At 41.5% G+C, this 24,810-nt stretch overlaps 1 protein-coding gene across 4 annotated transcripts in view; it reads left to right on the top strand.

The window, feature by feature from the left end:
- The window catches only part of FIG4 (polyphosphoinositide phosphatase FIG4), a 322,728-nt gene that overhangs the window by 117,807 nt on the left and 180,111 nt on the right, over positions 1 to 24,810 (top strand). For all 4 annotated transcript variants that reach the window (XM_071687992.1, XM_071688012.1, XM_071688003.1 and 1 more), the window contains exons 6-9: positions 627 to 727; positions 2,071 to 2,155; positions 2,561 to 2,801; positions 16,724 to 16,828. In XM_071687992.1, coding sequence (XP_071544093.1) covers positions 627 to 727; positions 2,071 to 2,155; positions 2,561 to 2,801; positions 16,724 to 16,828 — 532 coding nt within the window. The remainder of the gene's footprint in view (positions 1 to 626; positions 728 to 2,070; positions 2,156 to 2,560; positions 2,802 to 16,723; positions 16,829 to 24,810) is intronic.

The raw sequence follows: 24,810 nt of genomic DNA, 5'->3' as shown, positions 1-24,810 counted from the left end.
TATACTTGTGATTGATTGGCATGACGATCAATGGCTTACTATTGCCTTTTATTTTCTACTTTATTTTTTAATGAATACCAGATAAGCAAATCATCAGAAAGTAATTTTGATGTGAAAATTACATACCTCTAAACTCTGGAACTTGTCCCTGAACCAGAAATGAGAATTTTTTGGAAATGATACTGAAATGACAATTTCTCTGGTTATCATAGAACTGATGTCAAGAATTCTGATATTCAGAGGATTAAGTGGATTTTGAAAATAATGCTTCAAATTTTTTTAAACTTGAAATACTGAAATCCATGTATGTATATAATTTAAATCCTAGTTTTGTTCTAATGGAATCATTCGTTTTCACAATCTTTGTCAGTTGGCTGAGCAGTTATGATTGACTTTTATCTATCTTATCATCATTTGTGAACAACTGACCTCTCAAAAACCACTGAGTAAATTGCCTTATGAGTTGTTAAGGAAGTGTCTGTGAATTATAATGATTTCAATGAGATCATAGAAGATTTTAAATGCTTTTTGATTTTTTTAGATAAAAGAAATCATGGCAGTCAAATGCTATCGACAACTTTTTTTAACATTGAGAAGTAAGGTTACACTTTTACCCCTACTTACAGCTACAGTTATGACTTGACACACAGCCTCCAGTACAACATGTCTCCACCTAGAGACATTCCGCTTGAATTGCTTGCACAAATCAGACCTCCAACTCCTGATGGTAAGAATGCTGTCTAAATGCCAGGAGTTAAGTTGCATTTTCATTTTTAGAATTTACACTGCAACATCACTTTGATGTTGTGAAAAATAGTGTGTTAGTATTTCAAGGGCTCTTAACCTTGACTTTTTTTTAGATTTGTGTAGTTTGTTTAGGAAGTAAACAGCATTTCTCATGATTTCATATTTCAGCAGATTTTAAATCGGAATATTGTTTTCCAGTAATGAACCATTGACTTTAATGAAGACTGTGTTGAACTCTTAAAAAATTTCACATTTGCTGTTTCTTATTCTTAGTTCTCCCATAATTGAAATAGGATATGAAAGGCTTAGAAAATATGGATTGCACAATAGATGGGTAGAATTTCTTGAACCTTGATGTTTCTCTTCTCTGAATAAGCTTTGAAGCTATATATAATTTTTTATATGCTACTGATGTAGTTAGACAAGATTCTTTTGTTCTTTCTTACAAGCTAAGGTACCCATCCTTTGTTTAGGTTATGAACTTTAGAAAAATATGGGGATGAATGGCATGATGAATATCACAAAATTTTTTATTTCTCATATAATTTATTAAAGTATTGTCGTAAAGGGCTCAGTACATAATATCTGTATGCAGCTAATTCTTATGCTTTTCAGGTCATTCTCTTATAATTTCCATGTTGCCTGGCAGTAATTTCATAAGCTGTTTCCTGTGCTCTTCTTTTAGCTATTCTATCTCAACTTTTACTCTATCTGGCAAAAGTTCCATCACCTCTCCTCTATGCTGTTCCTCTGGTTATCCTTTCCTTGAAGTTGATCACATAAGGACTAATAGTGTACGAGAGAGGTATGGTAGTAGATTGAGGAAGCCAGATAGGGCATATTGAAATGGGCTGGACACATGGAGAAGAAGGGTGGAAAGAGAGACTGATTTAGAGGATATATGTGTCAGAAGTGAAGGGAATTTAGAGGAGGATGTCACAAAAGGTGATTAAGGGGGGCTGGAAACTCTTCCCATCTTGTATTTCAATTTCTAAATGTTGGAATATAAGAAGAAGCCTGGTGAAAAGTGTTCATCCTGTGCTGAATGTGTGTGGATTTAACTAAATGAGAAAGAAGGAGAGATAGATAGTATGTTTTTGGGGAAAAGAACTGAATGTTTTAGTTGTGGGTGAAACAAAGTTCAAGTGTAAGTGGTGAGAATGGTTTGGGAATGTCTTAGGCATAAAGTTGAGGGTAAGTGTGAGGGTGGTGTCCTTGGATTATGCAATGTAACAAAGATATATTTATAGCTTTACTGTTTGTAATGAAAATGTGGAATATGTAAAACTTACATAATCACTGTTTGGTGTGTTAACATTTCAGGGGAAGAAGTGGAGAAAGCAGAAAACTTTCTAAACTTGTCAGTAAATTCAAAGGATTCAAGTGAAGAAGCTGGCAAAGAGGCAAGGTATGCAGTTACTTTTTGTTACTGTTTTGAAAGCTATCTTGTGTTAGGCATTTTTTTTTTTTTTTTTTTATTAATTCTCTCGATAGTCAATCATTTTGTCACTAACTTGATTTAGGGTTCAGTTGATCTTTGCCTTCAGTAAAAATGGTAAGTGGCTTTGTAGTGATTCTGACATTGCCTGCAAAGGATAATTTTCATGTATGCTGATTTTATAGTGTATGAAGAGAGTTTTGCATGAGAGACCCTACTTTACAGTATATCATGAAGAGTGTATGCAACATAGATTGATTAAGAGGAATACAAAGGAATTCAAATAGCAACAGACCATTGGGTCTTTTCAAGGCTGTTTGTGATAGTGGAAGAAACCAGAAACTCCTTGATTATTATTCTTAACTTTTTTCTCAGGTCCTGCTCCAGTGGTAAAGAAGTCAGACATGACGAAAATGAAGCTACAGTAAATTTCTCTGAGAGTCACAGTCAAACCCAGCCATCAAAAAGCAGAAAAAAGAAGCAGCCACCTATTTCATATGGGATCCGGAACAAACCATACGACAGATATGTGTGGAATTCATACCTGTTAAAACCAGTGGAAAATATCCTACATCCTGCTTGGATTTTGCCAATTACCCATGGCTTTGTTGCACAGGTGACAAAAGATGTATTTCAATAATTCTTGGTAGTAGGATAAATAGTTTCAAAGTTTCAGTTTATGCCAAAGAAGAGTGTGACTTTTTAGACAGTACAGTAAGCTCATGTTACAACAGCACTCTTGATACAGTGGTACTCCTCCAAATTCCCATTATAGTTTTGTTCTCAATACAGCATAAGGCAGCAGAGGTGGTAGTTCAGATTTCACACTGAATGGATAATTCACTGATGCCACAAGTGAGATTGTGTGTGTATAGTCAGCAAACAGTATATGTCCTGAGCACTGAGTACAGTACCTGTTTTTCTATGATTTATCTTCATTTTCTTTTCTTTCTTCCCGCCTCAGCGAGGTAGCACTAAGAACAGAGGACTGGGCCTCTGAGGGAATATCCTCACCTGGCCCCCTTCTCTGTTCCTTCCTTTGGGGGAAAAAAAAAAATATATATATATATAAATGCAAATATCCCCCAGAATGTCCCTGATAAATCCAAAGGTAAAAGGGAGCATATCATGCTCATGTTTGAACAAAAGATTGAGATTTGTTAGCAATGAAATAAGTGTGAGAGATGTAACAGCATCATAATGCAGTTTAATGTAGGTTTGTCCATCATATATGATATAAGAAAACAGGAAAAAGCTAATGAAGCTGTTTACTGAGTTTGAACAGACCATAAAAATATGAAAGAAACTTTGTAAGTCATGGCTACACCATTTGGATCATAGTGGTTAAAGCTAAAGTGATCTGAAGATGTGTTTTTATCAGACAACCTATATTGACTCCAAGATAATATTGCAGTAAAGTTTCCGAAGTTTATGTTAAGAAAGAAAAAATAAAGATACTAGAACGTTAAGCACCAGTACAACTTAAGTTTATATCCTACAGTGAAGTTATGTTGTGAAACATTTCTAATCAATAACACCACTATAAAAAGTTTCGTCGGTATTAGAAGTGATATACTGCACTCAAATATGTAGTGAAAAATGAATAATTATTAGTTAAGGTGAAGCAGGTAAATAAACTCCAGCATGTTTGAATGATCACTGCCTGTTTATCTCTACAAGCATTTGGCAAAGAATATTTTTTATTTTTTATTATACTTTGTCACTGTCTCCCGCGTTTGCGAGGTAGCGCAAGGAAACAGACGAAAGAAATGGCCCAACCCCCCCCCCCATACACATGTATATACATACGTCCACACACGCAAATATACATACCTACACAGCTTTCCATGGTTTACCCCAGACGCCTCACATGCCCTGATTCAATCCACTGACAGCACGTCAACCCCGGTATACCACATCGCTCCAATTCACTCTATTCCTTGCCCTCCTTTCACCCTCCTGCATGTTCAGGCCCCGATCATACAAAATCTTTTTCACTCCATCTTTCCACCTCCAATTTGGTCTCCCTCTTCTCCTCATTCCCTCCACCTCCGACACATATATCCTCTTGGTCAATCTTTCCTCACTCATCCTCTCCATGTGCCCAAACCACTTCAAAACACCCTCTTCTGCTCTCTCAACCATGCTCTTTTTATTTCCACACATCTCTCTTACCCTTATGTTACTCACTCGATCAAACCACCTCACACCACACATTTTCCTCAAACATCTCATTTCCAGCACATCCATCCTCCTGCGCACAACTCTATCCATAGCCCACGCCTCGCAACCATACAACATTGTTGGAACCACTATTCCTTCAAACATACCCATTTTTGCTTTCCGAGATAATGTTCTCGACTTCCACACATTCTTCAAGGCCCCCAGGATTTTCGCCCCCTCCCCCACCCTATGATCCACTTCCGCTTCCATGGTTCCATCCGCTGCCAGATCCACTCCCAGATATCTAAAACACTTCACTTCCTCCAGTTTTTCTCCATTCAAACTCACCTCCCAATTGACTTGACCCTCAACCCTACTGTACCTAATAACCTTGCTCTTATTCACATTTACTCTTAACTTTCTTCTTCCACACACTTTTCCAAACTCAGTCACCAGCTTCTGCAGTTTCTCCCATGAATCCGCCACCAGCGCTGTATCATCAGCGAACAACAACTGACTCACTTCCCAAGCTCTCTCATCCCCAACAGACTTCATACTTGCCCCTCTTTCCAAAACTCTTGCATTTACCTCCCTAACAACCCCATCCATAAACAAATTAAACAACCATGGAGACATCACACACCCCTGCCGCAAACCTACATTCACTGAGAACCAATCACTTTCCTCTCTTCCTACACGTACACATGCCTTACATCCTCGATAAAAACTTTTCACTGCTTCTAACAACTTGCCTCCCACACCATATATTCTTAATACCTTCCACAGAGCATCTCTATCAACTCTATCATATGCCTTCTCCAGATCCATAAAAGCTACATACAAATCCATTTGCTTTTCTAAGTATTTCTCACATACATTCTTCAAAGCAAACACCTGATCCACACATCCTCTACCACTTCTGAAACCACACTGCTCTTCCCCAATCTGATGCTCTGTACATGCCTTCACCCTCTCGATCAATACCCTCCCATATAATTTACCAGGAATACTCAACAAACTTATACCTCTGTAATTTGAGCACTCACTCTTATCCCCTTTGCCTTTGTACAATTTCACTATGCACGCATTCCGCCAATCCTCAGGCACCTCACCATGAGTCATACATACATTAAATAACCTTACCAACCAGTCAACAATACAATCACCCCCTTTTTTAATAAATTCCACTGCAATACCATCCAAACCTGCTGCCTTGCCGGCTTTCATCTTCCGCAAAGCTTTCACTACCTCTTCTCTGTTTACCAAATCATTTTCCCTAACCCTCTCACTTTGCACACCACCTCGACCAAAACACCCTATATCTGCCACTCTATCATCAAACACATTCAACAAACCTTCAAAATACTCACTCCATCTCCTTCTCACATCACCACTACTTGTTATCACCTCCCCATTTGCGCCCTTCACTGAAGTTCCCATTTGCTCCCTTGTCTTACGCACTTTATTTACCTCCTTCCAGAACATCTTTTTTTTTTTTTTTTTTTTTTTTTTTATATACTTTGTCGCTGTCTCCCGCGTTTGCGAGGTAGCGCAAGGAAACAGACGAAAGAAATGGCCCAACCCCCCCATACACATGTACATACACACGTCCACACACGCAAATATACATACCTACACAGCTTTCCATGGTTTACCCCGGACGCTTCACATGCCTTGATTCAATCCACTGACAGCACGTCAACCCCTGTATACCACATCGCTCCAATTCACTCTATTCCTTGCCCTCCTTTCACCCTCCTGCATGTTCAGGCCCCGATCACACAAAATCCTTTTCACTCCATCTTTCCACCTCCAATTTGGTCTCCCTCTTCTCCTCGTTCCCTCCACCTCCGACACATATATCCTCTTGGTCAATCTTTCCTCACTCATTCTCTCCATGTGCCCAAACCATTTCAAAACACCCTCTTCTGCTCTCTCAACCACGCTCTTTTTATTTCCACACATCTCTCTTACCCTTACGTTACTTACTCGATCAAACCACCTCACACCACACATTGTCCTCAAACATCTCATTTCCAGCACATCCATCCTCCTGCGCACAACTCTATCCATAACCCACGCCTCGCAGCCATACAACATTGTTGGAACCACTATTCCTTCAAACATACCCATTTTTGCTTTCCGGGATAATGTTCTCGACTTCCACACATTTTTCAAGGCTCCCAAAATTTTCGCCCCCTCCCCCACCCTATGATCCACTTCCGCTTCCATGGTTCCATCCGCTGACAGGTCCACTCCCAGATATCTAAAACACTTCACTTCCTCCAGTTTTTCTCCATTCAAACTCACCTCCCAATTGACTTGACCCTCAACCCTACTGTACCTAATAACCTTGCTCTTATTCACATTTACTCTTAACTTTCTTCTTCCACACACTTTACCAAACTCCGTCACCAGCTTCTGCAGTTTCTCCCATGAATCCGCCACCAGCGCTGTATCATCAGCGAACAACAACTGACTCACTTCCCAAGCTCTCTCATCCCCAACAGACTTCATACTTGCCCCTCTTTCCAAAACTCTTGCATTTACCTCCCTAACAACCCCATCCATAAACAAATTAAACAACCATGGAGACATCACACACCCCTGCCGCAAACCTACATTCACTGAGAACCAATCACTTTCCTCTCTTCCTACACGTACACATGCCTTACATCCTCGATAAAAACTTTTCACTGCTTCTAACAACTTGCCTCCCACACCATATATTCTTAATACCTTCCACAGAGCATCTCTATCAACTCTATCATATGCCTTCTCCAGATCCATAAAAGCTACATACAAATCCATTTGCTTTTCTAAGTATTTCTCACATACATTCTTCAAAGCAAACACCTGATCCACACATCCTCTACCACTTCTGAAACCACACTGCTCTTCCCCAATCTGATGCTCTGTACATGCCTTCACCCTCTCGATCAATACCCTCCCATATAATTTACCAGGAATACTCAACAAACTTATACCTCTGTAATTTGAGCACTCACTCTTATCCCCTTTGCCTTTGTACAATTTCACTATGCACGCATTCCGCCAATCCTCAGGCACCTCACCATGAGTCATACATACATTAAATAACCTTACCAACCAGTCAACAATACAATCACCCCCTTTTTTAATAAATTCCACTGCAATACCATCCAAACCTGCTGCCTTGCCGGCTTTCATCTTCCGCAAAGCTTTCACTACCTCTTCTCTGTTTACCAAATCATTTTCCCTAACCCTCTCACTTTGCACACCACCTCGACCAAAACACCCTATATCTGCCACTCTATCATCAAACACATTCAACAAACCTTCAAAATACTCACTCCATCTCCTTCTCACATCACCACTACTTGTTATCACCTCCCCATTTGCGCCCTTCACTGAAGTTCCCATTTGCTCCCTTGTCTTACGCACTTTATTTACCTCCTTCCAGAACATCTTTTTTTTTTTTTTTTTTTTTTTTATATACTTTGTCGCTGTCTCCCGCGTTTGCGAGGTAGCGCAAGGAAACAGACGAAAGAAATGGCCCAACCCCCCCATACACATGTACATACACACGTCCACACACGCAAATATACATACCTACACAGCTTTCCATGGTTTACCCCGGACGCTTCACATGCCTTGATTCAATCCACTGACAGCACGTCAACCCCTGTATACCACATCGCTCCAATTCACTCTATTCCTTGCCCTCCTTTCACCCTCCTGCATGTTCAGGCCCCGATCACACAAAATCCTTTTCACTCCATCTTTCCACCTCCAATTTGGTCTCCCTCTTCTCCTCGTTCCCTCCACCTCCGACACATATATCCTCTTGGTCAATCTTTCCTCACTCATTCTCTCCATGTGCCCAAACCATTTCAAAACACCCTCTTCTGCTCTCTCAACCACGCTCTTTTTATTTCCACACATCTCTCTTACCCTTACGTTACTTACTCGATCAAACCACCTCACACCACACATTGTCCTCAAACATCTCATTTCCAGCACATCCATCCTCCTGCGCACAACTCTATCCATAACCCACGCCTCGCAGCCATACAACATTGTTGGAACCACTATTCCTTCAAACATACCCATTTTTGCTTTCCGGGATAATGTTCTCGACTTCCACACATTTTTCAAGGCTCCCAAAATTTTCGCCCCCTCCCCCACCCTATGATCCACTTCCGCTTCCATGGTTCCATCCGCTGACAGGTCCACTCCCAGATATCTAAAACACTTCACTTCCTCCAGTTTTTCTCCATTCAAACTCACCTCCCAATTGACTTGACCCTCAACCCTACTGTACCTAATAACCTTGCTCTTATTCACATTTACTCTTAACTTTCTTCTTCCACACACTTTACCAAACTCCGTCACCAGCTTCTGCAGTTTCTCCCATGAATCCGCCACCAGCGCTGTATCATCAGCGAACAACAACTGACTCACTTCCCAAGCTCTCTCATCCCCAACAGACTTCATACTTGCCCCTCTTTCCAAAACTCTTGCATTTACCTCCCTAACAACCCCATCCATAAACAAATTAAACAACCATGGAGACATCACACACCCCTGCCGCAAACCTACATTCACTGAGAACCAATCACTTTCCTCTCTTCCTACACGTACACATGCCTTACATCCTCGATAAAAACTTTTCACTGCTTCTAACAACTTGCCTCCCACACCATATATTCTTAATACCTTCCACAGAGCATCTCTATCAACTCTATCATATGCCTTCTCCAGATCCATAAAAGCTACATACAAATCCATTTGCTTTTCTAAGTATTTCTCACATACATTCTTCAAAGCAAACACCTGATCCACACATCCTCTACCACTTCTGAAACCACACTGCTCTTCCCCAATCTGATGCTCTGTACATGCCTTCACCCTCTCGATCAATACCCTCCCATATAATTTACCAGGAATACTCAACAAACTTATACCTCTGTAATTTGAGCACTCACTCTTATCCCCTTTGCCTTTGTACAATTTCACTATGCACGCATTCCGCCAATCCTCAGGCACCTCACCATGAGTCATACATACATTAAATAACCTTACCAACCAGTCAACAATACAATCACCCCCTTTTTTAATAAATTCCACTGCAATACCATCCAAACCTGCTGCCTTGCCGGCTTTCATCTTCCGCAAAGCTTTCACTACCTCTTCTCTGTTTACCAAATCATTTTCCCTAACCCTCTCACTTTGCACACCACCTCGACCAAAACACCCTATATCTGCCACTCTATCATCAAACACATTCAACAAACCTTCAAAATACTCACTCCATCTCCTTCTCACATCACCACTACTTGTTATCACCTCCCCATTTGCGCCCTTCACTGAAGTTCCCATTTGCTCCCTTGTCTTACGCACTTTATTTACCTCCTTCCAGAACATCTTTTTTTTTTTTTTTTTTTTTTTTTATATACTTTGTCGCTGTCTCCCGCGTTTGCGAGGTAGCGCAAGGAAACAGACGAAAGAAATGGCCCAACCCCCCCATACACATGTACATACACACGTCCACACACGCAAATATACATACCTACACAGCTTTCCATGGTTTACCCCGGACGCTTCACATGCCTTGATTCAATCCACTGACAGCACGTCAACCCCTGTATACCACATCGCTCCAATTCACTCTATTCCTTGCCCTCCTTTCACCCTCCTGCATGTTCAGGCCCCGATCACACAAAATCCTTTTCACTCCATCTTTCCACCTCCAATTTGGTCTCCCTCTTCTCCTCGTTCCCTCCACCTCCGACACATATATCCTCTTGGTCAATCTTTCCTCACTCATTCTCTCCATGTGCCCAAACCATTTCAAAACACCCTCTTCTGCTCTCTCAACCACGCTCTTTTTATTTCCACACATCTCTCTTACCCTTACGTTACTTACTCGATCAAACCACCTCACACCACACATTGTCCTCAAACATCTCATTTCCAGCACATCCATCCTCCTGCGCACAACTCTATCCATAACCCACGCCTCGCAGCCATACAACATTGTTGGAACCACTATTCCTTCAAACATACCCATTTTTGCTTTCCGGGATAATGTTCTCGACTTCCACACATTTTTCAAGGCTCCCAAAATTTTCGCCCCCTCCCCCACCCTATGATCCACTTCCGCTTCCATGGTTCCATCCGCTGACAGGTCCACTCCCAGATATCTAAAACACTTCACTTCCTCCAGTTTTTCTCCATTCAAACTCACCTCCCAATTGACTTGACCCTCAACCCTACTGTACCTAATAACCTTGCTCTTATTCACATTTACTCTTAACTTTCTTCTTCCACACACTTTACCAAACTCCGTCACCAGCTTCTGCAGTTTCTCCCATGAATCCGCCACCAGCGCTGTATCATCAGCGAACAACAACTGACTCACTTCCCAAGCTCTCTCATCCCCAACAGACTTCATACTTGCCCCTCTTTCCAAAACTCTTGCATTTACCTCCCTAACAACCCCATCCATAAACAAATTAAACAACCATGGAGACATCACACACCCCTGCCGCAAACCTACATTCACTGAGAACCAATCACTTTCCTCTCTTCCTACACGTACACATGCCTTACATCCTCGATAAAAACTTTTCACTGCTTCTAACAACTTGCCTCCCACACCATATATTCTTAATACCTTCCACATCTTTTTATTCTCCCTAAAATTTAATGATACTCTCTCACCCCAACTCTCATTTGCCCTTTTTTTCACCTAATAATAGACAAAAAAATGTTTCTTGGCCATGGCTACCCCCTTGAGGGAGTTTTTTGAGGGCGTTCCCTAAAGGAATGGACCTCATAGATATCAATGGATAGATAGATAGATATGATGGATATCTTTTAACTTTTTTTTTGCATAATTAATATTCATCAAGAATATTCAATGTGTAAGACATGAAGATTCAACTAAGATTACTTGTATTTTTTTCCTCTAATACCTTTATATGGTTTTGCATCTGAGAACTATGTGAGTGTTGACAGATGAGAGTGAATGTACCTCTGTGTAAGAAATATGTTTGAATACATATAAGGAGTGAGTTATGAGGGAATGAATACGTATGCAGATGAATAAATTTACTAGAACATGTGTTCCAGCTCACTGAACTTATATTTAGTGTTGAATTAAGGTACAAGAAAACAAATAGTTTGAGGTGGGAGACTGTTGGTCATCATGACAGTGTAATACATGACTTTTGGTTACCACTAGATTCTGATCACATGAATATTGGTCACTAATTTAGTGATTTTTTATATTTCTGACCACTGCTTATTTCTTAAAGCTTACTGATCAGCCCTTTTAGTTGTCTAGTTATTGTACAGAATGAGAATGAGAGAAAAAAAGTATTTATCGTATGGTGGTGTTACTCATTAGTAGCACAACAGCCAGACTGGCATGATGTGACTTGAATCTGCTTGACCCTAGGATAGCATGACTATGATTTTCTCCCAGTGGGGACTCAAAAATACTCAGATTATCTAACAGTATGAAACAGACTCTCATATACTGTGTAATAATGGTTTGATATACACAAATTTGACTTGCACACCATTTTGTAGGAATACATCCCCAACAACATGCTCTTATGTTTAATGCTGTCCTACATCTATCCAATCTTTAGTTAATATTTCTGGTTTTTATGACTGAAATGCTTTTTGTCATTATGATTATGAAAACTTTTTTCCATTTTTCTCATTTGCCCTTTTTTTCACCTCTTGCACCTTTCTCTTGACCTCCTGTCTCTTTCTTTTATACATCTCCCACTCAATTGCATTTTTTCCCTGCAAAAATCGTCCAAATGCCTCTCTCTTCTCTTTCACTAATACTCTTACTTCTTCATCCCACCACTCACTACCCTTTTTAATCAACCCACCTCCCACTCTTCTCATGCCACAAGCATCTTTTGCGCAATCCATCACTGATTCCCTAAATACATCCCATTCCTCCCCCACTCCCCTTACTTCCATTGTTCTCACCTTTTTCCATTCTGTACTCAGTCTCTCCTGGTACTTACTCACACAGGTCTCCTTCTCAAGCTCACTTACTCTCACCACCCTCTTCACCCCAACATTCACTCTTCTTTTCTGAAAACCCATACAAATCTTCACCTTAGCCTCCACAAGATAATGATCAGACATCCCTCCAGTTGCACCTCTCAGCACATAACATCCAAAAGTCTCTCTTTCGCACGCCTGTCAGTTAACACATAATCCAATAACGCTCTCTGGCCATCTCTCCTACTTACATAAGTATACTTATGTATATCTCGCTTTTTAAACCAGGTATTCCCAATCATCAGTCCTTTTTCAGCACATAAATCTACAAGCTCTTCACCATTTCCATTTACAACACTGAACACCCCATGTATACCAATTATTCCCTCAACTGCCACATTACTCACCTTTGCATTCAAATCACCCATCACTATAACCCGGTCTCGTGCATCAAAACCACTAACACACTCATTCAGCTGCTCCCAAAACACTTGCCTCTCTTGATCTTTCTTCTCATGCCCAGGTGCATATGCACCAATAATCACCCACCTCTCTCCATCAACTTTCAGTTTTACCCATATTAATCGAGAATTTACTTTCTTACACTCTATCACATACTCCCACAACTCCTGTTTCAGGAGTATTGCTACTCCTTCCCTTGCTCTTGTCCTCTCACTAACCCCTGACTTTACTCCCCAGACATTCCCAAACCACTCTTCCCCTTTACCCTTGAGCTTCGTTTCACTCAGAGCCAAAACATCCAGGTTCCTTTCCTCAAACATACTACCTATCTCTCCTTTTTTCACATCTTGGTTACATCCACACACATTTAGGCACCCCACTCTGAGCCTTCGAGGAGGATGAGCACTCCCCGCGTGACTCCTTCTTCTGTTTCCCATTTTAGAAAGTTAATACAAGGAGGGGAGGATTTCTGGCCCCCCGCTCCCGTCCCCTCTAGTCGCTTTCTACGACACGCGAGGAATACGTGGGAAGTATTCTTTCACCCCTATCCCCAGGGATAATATACATATATATATATATACATATTTTTTTTTTTTAATTTTCCAAAAGAAGGAACAGAGAAGAGGGCCAGGTGAGGATATTTCCTCAAAGGCCCAGTCCTCTGTTCTTAACGCTACCTCGCTGTCGCGGGAAATGGCGGATAGTATAAAAAAAAAAAAAAATATATATACACATACACATACATACGCACATATACACACACACACACATACATATATATACATATGAAAAATGTAAGAAACAATTTAGAAAACTGAAACTTCTAGCTTGAAATGAATGAAAAAAAATGAATGTCACATAATGGTTCAACCTCTGGCTATGGAAAAAAAGGAAATGTATAATTTATTTACACAAACGTCAATAGCAGTTCTCATCAATTTAACCACTGTATCAATAAGCTTCAATGTCTAAGCTACATTTTTCTCCAATTTCACTATTTTCCTTCACATTTTCAATTGTGTCTGAAGGTTCTACTTCAAGAGTGATTGTTTTTCCAGTAAGGGTCTTCACATCTTGGTTACATCCACACACATTTAGGCACCCCACTCTGAGCCTTCGAGGAGGATGCTTTACTTGTGGTGCTGACTTCCCGTAAACGGTGGCTTGTGTGAGAGCAGCAGTTCCTAAGGTCCGGCCCTGGGCGACTTGTGAGGAGATAGATGTGGCGAAGGACACAGAAGGAGGAACCACGGCAGAATGAGGGCAAATGAGGGTTGGGGTGAGAGAGTATCATTAAATTTTAGGGAGAATAAAAAGATGCTCTGGAAGGAGGTAAATAAAGTGCGTAAGACAAGGGAGCAAATGGGAACTTCAGTGAAGGGCGCAAATGGGGAGGTGATAACAAGTAGTGGTGATGTGAGAAGGAGATGGAGTGAGTATTTTGAAGGTTTGTTGAATGTGTTTGATGATAGAGTGGCAGATATAGGGTGTTTTGGTCGAGGTGGTGTGCAAAGTGAGAGGGTTAGGGAGAATGATTTGGTAAACAGAGAAGAGGTAGTGAAAGCTTTGCGGAAGATGAAAGCCGGCAAGGCAGCAGGTTTGGATGGTATTGCAGTGGAATTTATTAAAAAAGGGGGTGACTGTATTGTTGACTGGTTGGTGAGGTTATTTAATGTATGTATGACTCGTGGTGAGGTGCCTGAGGATTGGCGGAATGCGTGCATAGTGCCATTGTACAAAGGCAAAGGGGATAAGAGTGAGTGCTCAAATTACAGAGGTATAAGTTTGTTGAGTATTCCTGGTAAATTATATGGGAGGGTATTGATTGAGAGGGTGAAGGCATGTACAGAGCATCAGATTGGGGAAGAGCAGTGTGGTTTCAGAAGTGGTAGAGGATGTGTGGATCAGGTGTTTGCTTTGAAGAATGTATGTGAGAAATACTTAGAAAAGCAAATGGATTTGTATGTAGCATTTATGGATCTGGAGAAGGCATATGATAGAGTTGATAGAGATGTTCTGTGGAAGGTATTAAGAATATATGGTGTGGGAGGAAAGTTGTTAGAAGCAGTGAAAAGTTTTTATCGAGGATGTAAGGCATGTGTACGTGTAGGAAGAGAGGAAAGTGATTGGTTCTCAGTGAATGTAGGTTTGCGGCAGGGGTGTGTGATGTCTCCATGGTTGTTTAATTTGTTTATGGATGGGGTTGTTAGGGAGGTAAATGCAAGAGTTTTGGAAAGAGGGGCAAGTATGAAGTCTGTTGGGGATGAGAGAGCTTGGGAAGTGAGTCAGTTGTTGTTCGCTGATGATACAGCGCTGTTGGCTGATTCATGTGAGAAACTGCAGAAGCTGGTGACTGAGTTTGGTAAAGTGTGTGGAAGAAGAAAGTTAAGAGTAAATGTGAATAAGAGCAAGGTTATTAGGTACAGTAGGGTTGAGGGTTAAGTCAATTGGGAGGTGAGTTTGAATGGAGAAAAACTGGAGGAAGTGAAGTGTTTTAGATATCTGGGAGTGGATCTGGCAGCGGATGGAACCATGGAAGCGGAAGTGGATCATAGGGTGGGGGAGGGGGCGAAAATTCTGGGGGCCTTGAAGAATGTGTGGAAGTCGAGAACATTATCTCGGAAAGCAAAAATGGGTATGTATGAAGGAATAGTGGTTCCAACAATGTTGTATGGTTGCGAGGCGTGGGCTATGGATAGAGTTGTGCGCAGGAGGATGGATGTGCTGGAAATGAGATGTTTGAGGACAATGTGTGGTGTGAGGTGGTTTGATCGAGTGAGTAACGTAAGGGTAAGAGAGATGTGTGGAAATAAAAAGAGCGTGGTTGAGAGAGCAGAAGAGGGTGTTTTGAAGTGGTTTGGGCACATGGAGAGGATGAGTGAGGAAAGATTGACCAAGAGGATATATGTGTCGGAGGTGGAGGGAACAAGGAGAAGAGGGAGACCAAATTGGAGGTGGAAAGATGGAGTGAAAAAGATTTTGTGTGATCGGGGCCTGAACATGCAGGAGGGTGAAAGGAGGGCAAGGAATAGAGTGAATTGGAGCGATGTGGTATACTGGGGTTGACGTGCTGTCAGTGGATTGAATCAAGGCATGTGAAGCGTCTGGGGTAAGCCATGGAAAGCTGTGTAGGTATGTATATTTGCGTGTGTGGACGTATGTATATACATGTGTATGGGGGGGTTGGGCCATTTCTTTCGTCTGTTTCCTTGCGCTACCTCGCAAACGCGGGAGACAGCGACAAAGTATAATAATAATAATTTTCCATACTTAATCACCATTTCCCACATAAGCAAGGTAGCGCCAAGAACAGACGAAGAAATGATGCAGTTGCTCACAACCATTCTCTAGTCATCGAGTGCAGTGCATCAAAACCACAGCCTCTATCTATAGCCAGGCCCCACACACCTTTCTATGGCTAACCCTAGCCACTTCACACACTCTAGTTCAGTCTATTAAGAGAATGTCAGCCCCTGGGTATCACATTCCAATTAACACTATCCTGTGCATGCCTTTTACCCTCCTGCATGTTCAGGCCCCATTCACTCAAAATCTTTTTCAGTTTATCTTTCCATCTCCAATTTGCTTTCCTCTTTCTCCTTGTCCCATACGTTTCTGACACATATATTCTCTCTGTCAACCTTTCCTCTCTCTTTTTCTCCATATGTTCAAATGGACATTAATGGAAAAATTTATTATCCAGCGTGACCAAAGTCCTGAAGATGCTAGATTAGCATTAGTTACCTGTATGATCAGATTAGTCTTTGAGAATCAGAGAAAGATCTTCTTTCACATTAATCTATATTTATTGTGATTTTTCAATGTTCTCAAGATAAATGAGACTACCCTTGGTGTATTTCATATGACAGGCAATTTTCTAACTCATCTTTTGATTTTCAGAGCAATATTTCTGTGTATGGCCGATCTTTCTTTTTGACTTTGATTGCAAGAAGATCTTGTCATTATGCTGGGACGAGATTCCTCAAGCGAGGAGCAAACTTTGAGGTGAGAACTCAGTTTCGATGTCAGACTTCGTCAATTGAAGAATTTACTTATTCACATAATTCCCATTCATGACTTATATCTATATTGTTGTTATCTTCTCAAACATGCATGAACTACTGTAGACACACCCATCTCTTCAACATTATGAACTCTGATTCAATGTATTGAAAGATCCTCATGCCCAAGACACAACCTCCATTCTGAAGACTGAACACACTTCTCTGTTGTCTTGCACTCACCCAAGAAATACAAACACCTTATTATTTTACATTATTTCACTTATGGTTTTTAAGACCCATTTTTTTGGGCTTCTGCATTCCACATAAGAGTAAGATAAATGGGTCTCCTCTGGGGTTAAAAGGTTATCTGTGACATTGTAGTCTTTTCTCTCTGCTGACAATGAACCAGCCTTGTTGAAGGTGACTTTTTGCTCACCATATTGCCATGTGCATGTGTAGTTCATTAATTCCAAAGTATGTTTAGTGTGTGTAGTGAAGTTTTTAGAGGCTTTACTGCTCACATCATTGTAACATGTGCTACACATTTGCTTAAGAATAGTATTTTACAGTGCTGGTAGGTAAGCTGACTCTTTCAAGAAGTGACCATGGAATTAGGAGAATGGATAGAGTATGAAATAAGGAAATTTAAGGATGTTAATGTGCTGAGAGGTGCAACTGGAGGGATGTCTGATCATTATCTTGTGGAGGCGAAGGTGAAGATTTGTGGGGGTTTTCAGAAAAGAAGAGAGAATGTTGGGGTGAAGAGAGTGGTGAGAGTAAGTGAGCGTGGGAAGGAGACTTGTGTGAGGAAGTACCAGGAGAGACTGAGTACAGAATGGAAAAAGGCGAGAACAAAGGAGGTAAGGGGAGTGGGGGAGGAATGGGATGTATTTAGGGAAGCAGTGATGGCTTGCGCAAAAGATGCTTGTGGCATGAGAAGCGTGGGAGGTGGGTTGATTAGAAAGGGTAGTGAGTGGTGGGATGAAGAAGTAAGATTATTAGTGAAAGAGAAGAGAGAGGCATTTGGGCGATTTTTGCAGGGAAAAAATGCAAATGAATGGGAGAGGTATAAAAGAAAGAGGCAGGAGGTCAAGAGAAATATGCAAGAGGTGAAAAAGAGGGCAAATGAGAGTTGGGGTGAGAGAGTATCATTAAATTTCAGGGAGAATAAAAAGATGCTTTAGAAGGAGGTAAATAAAGTGCATAAGACAAGGGAGCAAATGGGAACTTCAGTGAAAGGGGCTAATGGGGAGGTGATAACAAGTAGTGGTGATGTGAGAAGGAGATGGAGTGAGTATTTTGAAGGTTTGTTGAATGTGTTTGATGATATAGTAGCAGATATAGGGTGTTTTAGTCGAGCATAGTGCCATTGTACAAAGGCAAAGGGGATAAGAGTGAGTGCTCAAATTACAGAGGTATAAGTTTGTTGAGTATTCCTGGTAAATTATATGGGAGGGTATTGATTGAGAGGGTGAGGGCATGTACAGAGCATCAGATTGGGGAAGAGCAGTGTGGTTTCAGAAGTGGTAGAGGATGTGTGGATCAGGTGTTTGCTTTGAAGAATGTATGTGAGAAATACTTAGAAAAACAAATGGATTTGTATGTAGCATTTATGGATGTGGAGAAGGCATATGATAGAGTTGATAGAGATGCCCTGTGGAAGGTTTTAAGAATATATGGTGTGGGAGGCAAGTTGTTAGAAGCAGTGAAAAGTTTTTATCGAGGATGTAAGGCATGTGTACGTGTAGGAAGAGAGGAAAGTGATTGGTTCTCAGTGAATGTAGGTTTGCGGCAGGGGTGTGTGATGTCTCCATGGTTGTTTAATTTGTTTATGGATGGGGTTGTGAGGGAGGTGAATGCAAGAGTTTTGGAAAGAGGGGCAAGTATGCAGTCTGTTGTGGGTGAGAGAGCTTGGGAAGTGAGTCAGTTGTTGTTCGCTGATGATACAGCGTTGGTGGCAGATTCATGTAAGAAACTGCAGAAGCTGGTGACTGAGTTTGGTAAAGTGTGTGAAAGAAGAAAGTTAAGAGTAAATGTGAAAAAGAGCAAGGTTATTAGGTACAGTAGGGTTGAGGGTCAAGTCAATTGGGAGGTAAGTTTGAATTGAGAAAAACTGGAGGAAGTAAAGTGTTTTAGATATCTGGGAGTGGATCTGGCAGCGGATGGAACCATGGAAGCGGAAGTGAATCATAGGTTGGGGGAGGGGGCGAAAATTCTGGGAGCCTTGAAGAATGTGTGGAAGTCGAGAACATTATCTCAGAAAGCAAAAATGGGCATTTTTGAAGGAATAGTGGTTCCAACAATGTTGTATGGTTGCGAGGCGTGGGCTATGGATAGAGTTGTGCGCAGGAGGGTGGATGTGCTGGAAATGAGATGTTTGAGGACAATATGTGGTGTGAGGTGGTTTGATCGATTAAGTAATGTAAGGGTAAGAGAGATGTGTGGAAATAAAAAGAGTGTGGTTGAGAGAGCAGAAGAGGGTGTTTTGAAATGGTTTGGTCACATGGAGAGAATGAGTGAGGAAAGATTGACCAAGAGGATAATTTGTGTCAGAGGTGGAGGGAACGAGGAGAAGTGGGAGACCAAATTGGAGGTGGAAAGATGGAGTGAAAAAGATTTTGAGTGATTGGGGCCTGAACATGCAGGAGGGTGAAAGGCATGCAAGGGATAGAGTGAATTGGAATGATGTGGTATACCGGGGTCGACGTGCTGTCAGTGGATTGAACCAGGGCATGTGAAGCGTCTGGGGTAAACCATGGAAAGTTGTGTGGGGCCTGGATGTGGAAAGGGAGCTGTGGTTTCGGTGCATTATTACATGACAGCTAGAGACTGAGTGTGAACAAATGGGGCCTTTGTTGCCTTTTCCTAGCGCTACCTCGCACACATGAGGGGGAGGGGGTTGTTATTCCATGTGTGGTGAGGTGGCGATGGGAACAAATAAAGGCAGACAGTATGAATTGTGTACATGTGTATATATGTATATGTCTGTGTGTGTATATATATGTGTACATTGAGATGTATAGGTATGTATATTTGCGTGTGTGGACGTGTATGTATATACATGTGTATGTTGGCAGGTTGGGCCATTCTTTCGTCTGTTTCCTTGCGCTACTTCGCAGGTTGGGCCATTCTTTCGTCTGTTTCCTTGCGCTACTTCGCTAACGCGGGAGACAGCGTCAAAGCAAAATAAATAAAATAAAATAAAGGATGTTAGAGTATTAGAAAGGCAGTGGATTGGATGACAGACAGATTGATGGAGCACACTACCAAAATTTAATGGAAGTGTGGGGAGAGTGGATTTGGAATTACAATTTTTTGCTTTATCGCTGTCTCCTGCGTTAGCGAGGTAGCGCAAGGAAACAGACGAAAGAAATGGCCCAACCCACCCACATACACATGTATAAACATACACGTCCACACACGCAATTATACATACCTATACATCTCAACATATACATATACATACACACACAGACATATACATATATATACACATGTACATAATTCATACTGTCTGCTCTTATTCATTCCCATCGCCACCCCACCACACATGAAATAACAACCTCCTCCCCCCAAATGTGCGTGAGGTAGCGCTAGGAAAAGACAACAAAGGCCACATTCGTTCACACTCAGTCTCAAGCTGTCATGTAATAATGCACCGAAACCACAGCTTCCTTTCCAAATCCAGTCCCCACAGAACTTCCCATGGTTTACCCCAGATGCTTCACATGCCCTGGTTCAATCCATTAACAGCACGTTCAGGCCCCGATCACTCAAAATATTTTTCACTCCATTTTTCCACCTCCAATATGGTCTCCCACTTCTCCTTGTTCCCTCCACCTCTTAACACATATATCCTCTTGGTCAATCTTTCCTCACTCATTCTCTCCATGTGACCAAACCATTTCAAAACACCCTCCTCTGCTCTCTCAACCACACTCTTTTTACTACCACACATTTCCCTTACCGTATTATTACTTACTCGATCAGACCATTTCACCCCACATATTGTCCTCAAAGATCTCATTTCCAGCACATCCACCCTCCTCCGCACAACTCTATCCATAGCCCACGCCTCGCAACCATATAACATTGTTGGAACCACTATTCCTTCAAACATACCCATTTTTGCTTTCCAAGATAATGTTCTCGACTTCCACACATTCTTCAACGCTCCCAGAACTTTTGCCCCCTCCCCCATCCTGACTCACTTCTGCTTTCATGGTTCATCTGCTGCCAAATCCATTCCCAAATATCTAAAACACTTCACTTCCTCTAATTTTTCTCCATTCAAACTTACCTTCCAATTGACTTGTCCCTCAACCCTACTATACCTAATAACCTTGCTCTTATTCACATTTACTGTCAGCTTTCTTCTTTCTCACACTTTACCAAACTCAGTCACCAGCTTCTGCAGTTTCTCACATGAATCAGCCACCAGCGCTGTATCATCAGCGAACAACAACTGACACACTTCCCAAGCTCTCTCATCCACAACAGACTGCATACTTGCCCCTCTTTCCAAAACTCTTGCATTTACCTCCCTAACAACCCCATCCATAAACAAATTAAACAACCATATAGACATCACACACCCCCGCCGCAAACCTACATTCACTGAGAAACAATCACTTTCGTCTCTTCCTACACGTACACATGCCTTACGTCCTCGATAAAAACTTTTCACGGCTTCTAACAACTTGCCTCCCACACCATATATTCTTAATACCTTCCACAGAGCATCTCTATCAACTCAATCATATGCCTTCTCCAGATCCATAAATGCTACATACAAATCCATTTGCTTTTCTAAGTATTTCTCACATACATTCTTCAAAGCAAACACCTGATCCACACCTCCTCTACCACTTCTGAAACCACACTGCTCTTCCCCAATCTGATGCTCTGTACATGCCTTCACCCTCTCAATCAATACCCTCCCATATAATTTACCAGGAATACTCAACAAACTTATACCTCTGTAATTTGAGCACTCACTTTTATCCCCTTTGCCTTTGTACAATGGCACTATGCAAGCTTTCCGCCAATCCTCAGGCACCTGACCATGAGACATACATACATTAAATAACCTTACCAACCAGTCAACAATACAGTCACCCCCTTTTTTGATAAATTCTACTGCAATATCATCCAAACCTGCTGCCTTGCCAGCTTTCATCTTCCGCAAAGCTTTCACTACCTCTTCTCTGTTTACCAAATCATTTTCCGTAACCCTCTCACTTTACACACCACCTCGACTAAAACACCCTATATCTGCCACTCTATCATCAATCACATTCACCAAACCTTCAAAATACTCACTCCATCTCCTTCTCACATCAACATTACTTGTTATCACCTCCCCATTAGCCCCCTTCCTTGAAGTTCCCATTTGCTCCCGTGTCTTACACACTTTGTTTACCTCCTTCCAAAACATCTTTTTATTCCCCCTAAAATTTGATGATACTCTCTCACCCCAACTTTCATATGCCCTCTTTTTCACCTCTTGCACCTTTCTCTTGACCTCCTGCCTCTTTCTTTTATACATCTCCCACTCATTTGCATTATTTCCCTGCAAAAATCATCCAAATGCCTCTCTCTTCTCTTTCACTAATAATCTTACTTCTTCATCCCACCACTCACTACCCTTTCTAATCTGCCTACCTCCCACGCTTCTCATGCCGCAAGCATCTTTTGCACAAGCCATCAGTGCTTCTCTAAATACATCCCATTCTTCCCCCACTCCCCATACGTCCTTAGTTCTCACCTTTTTCCATTCTGTACTCAGTCTCTCCTGGTACTTCCTCACACAAGTCTCCTTCCCAAGCTCACTTACTCCCACCACTCTCTTCACCCCAACATTCTTTCTTCTCTTCTGAAAACCTCTACAAACCTTCACCTTCGCCTCCACAAGATAATGATCAGACATCCCTCCAGTTGCACCTCTCAGCACATTAACATCCAAAAGTCTCTCTTTCGCACGCCTGTCAATTAACATGTGATCCAGTAACGCTCTCTGGCTATCTCTCCTACTTACATACGTATACTTATGTATCTCTCTCTTTTTAAACCAGGTGTTCCCAATCAACAGTCCTTTTTCAGCACATAAATCTACAAGTAGATTTAGTAGATAATAAAGGTGGATATTGGTTAATTGTACATTTTTCAGAACTTATTGTTAAGTTCGAATGATTTGTATATTATGATTACGAGTTCTCCAGATGTAAGGAATAGATGGCAATACCATCCAAAAGTTCTAAAGTTACCCACATGGGTCACATGCATAGTGAGTGTATGTGGCCACATTCACAGTGAGAGTATGTGGTCACGGGTCACATGCATAGTGAGTGTATGTGGCCACATGCATAGTGAGAGTGTATGTGGTGTTAGTATTATCTTCAACACATGAAGAAGGTTTATAGTTGTGTTAATGGAGTGGTAGTTTTCATGCATGGTGTTTTTGACAAGAAAATAGTGAAGTTGGAGAAAAAATGTAGCTTAGACATTGAAGCTTATTGACACAGTGGTGAAATTGATGAGAACTGCTATTGACGTTTGTGTGAATAAATTGTACATTTCCTTTTCCATAGCTAGAGGTTGAACCATTATGTGACATTCATTTTTTTCATTCATTTCAAGCTAAAAGTTTGTTTTCTAAATTGTTTCTTACATTTTTCATAGGTATATATATGTATGTGTGTGTGTGTGTGTGTATGTGCGTATGTGTGTGTGTGTGTGTGTGTGTGTATATGTATATATATATGTATATTATCCCTGGGGATAGGGGTGAAAGAATACTTCCCACGTATTCCTCGCGTGTCGTAGAAAGCGACTAGAGGGGACGGGAGCGGGGGGCCGGAAATCCTCCCCTCCTTGTATTAACTTTCTAAAATGGGAAACAGAAGAAGGAGTCACGCGGGGAGTGATCATCCTCCTCGAAGGCTCAGAGTGGGGTGCCTAAATGTGTGTGGATGTAACCAAGATGTGAAAAAAGGAGAGATAGGTAGTATGTTTGAGGAAAGGAACCTGGATGTTTTGGCTCTGAGTGAAACGAAGCTCAAGGGTAAAGGGGAAGAGTGGTTTGGAAATGTCTGGGGAGTGAAGTCAGGGGTTAGTGAGAGGACAAGAGCAAGGGAAGGAGTAGCAATACTCCTGAAACAGGAGTTGTGGGAGTATGTGATAGAATGTAAGAAAGTAAATTCTCGATTAATATGGGTAAAATTGAAAGTTGATGGAGAGAGGTGGGTGATTATTGGTGCATATGCACCTGGGCATGAGAAGAAAGATCATGAGAGGCAAGTGTTTTGGGAGCAGCTAAATGAGTGTGTTAGCGGTTTTGATGCACGAGACCGGGTTATAGTGATGGGTGATTTGAATGCAAAGGTGAGTAATGTGGCAGTTGAGGGAATAATTGGTATACATGGGGTGTTCAGTGTTGTAAATGGAAATGGTGAAGAGCTTGTAGATTTATGTGCTGAAAAAGGACTGATGATTGGGAATACCTGGTTTAAAAAGCGAGATATACATAAGTATACTTATGTAAGTAGGAGAGATGGCCAGAGAGCGTTATTGGATTACGTGTTAATTGACAGGCGTGCGAAAGAGAGACTTTTGGGTGTTAATGTGCTGAGAGGTGCAACTGGAGGGATGTCTGATCATTATCTTGTGGAGGCTAAGGTGAAGATTAGTATGGGTTTTCAGAAAAGAGGAGTGAATGTTGGGGTGAAGAAGGTGGTGAGAGTAAGTGAGCTTGGGAAGGAGACCTGTGTGGGGAAGTACCAGGAGAGACTGTGTACAGAATGGAAAAAGGTGAGAACAATGGAAGTAAGGGGAGTGGGGGAGGAATGGGATGTATTTAGGGAATCAGTGATGGATTGCGCAAAAGATGCTTGTGGCATGAGAAGAGTGGGAGGTGGGCTGTTTAGAAAGGGTAGTGAGTGGTGGGATGAAGAAGTAAGAGTATTAGTGAAAGAGAAGAGAGAG

The sequence above is a fragment of the Panulirus ornatus genome, chromosome 3, assembly GCF_036320965.1.
Source record: "Panulirus ornatus isolate Po-2019 chromosome 3, ASM3632096v1, whole genome shotgun sequence".
In the NCBI taxonomy this organism is placed as follows: Eukaryota; Metazoa; Arthropoda; class Malacostraca; order Decapoda; family Palinuridae; genus Panulirus; species Panulirus ornatus.
This window is presented reverse-complemented; position numbering and strand designations above follow the sequence as displayed.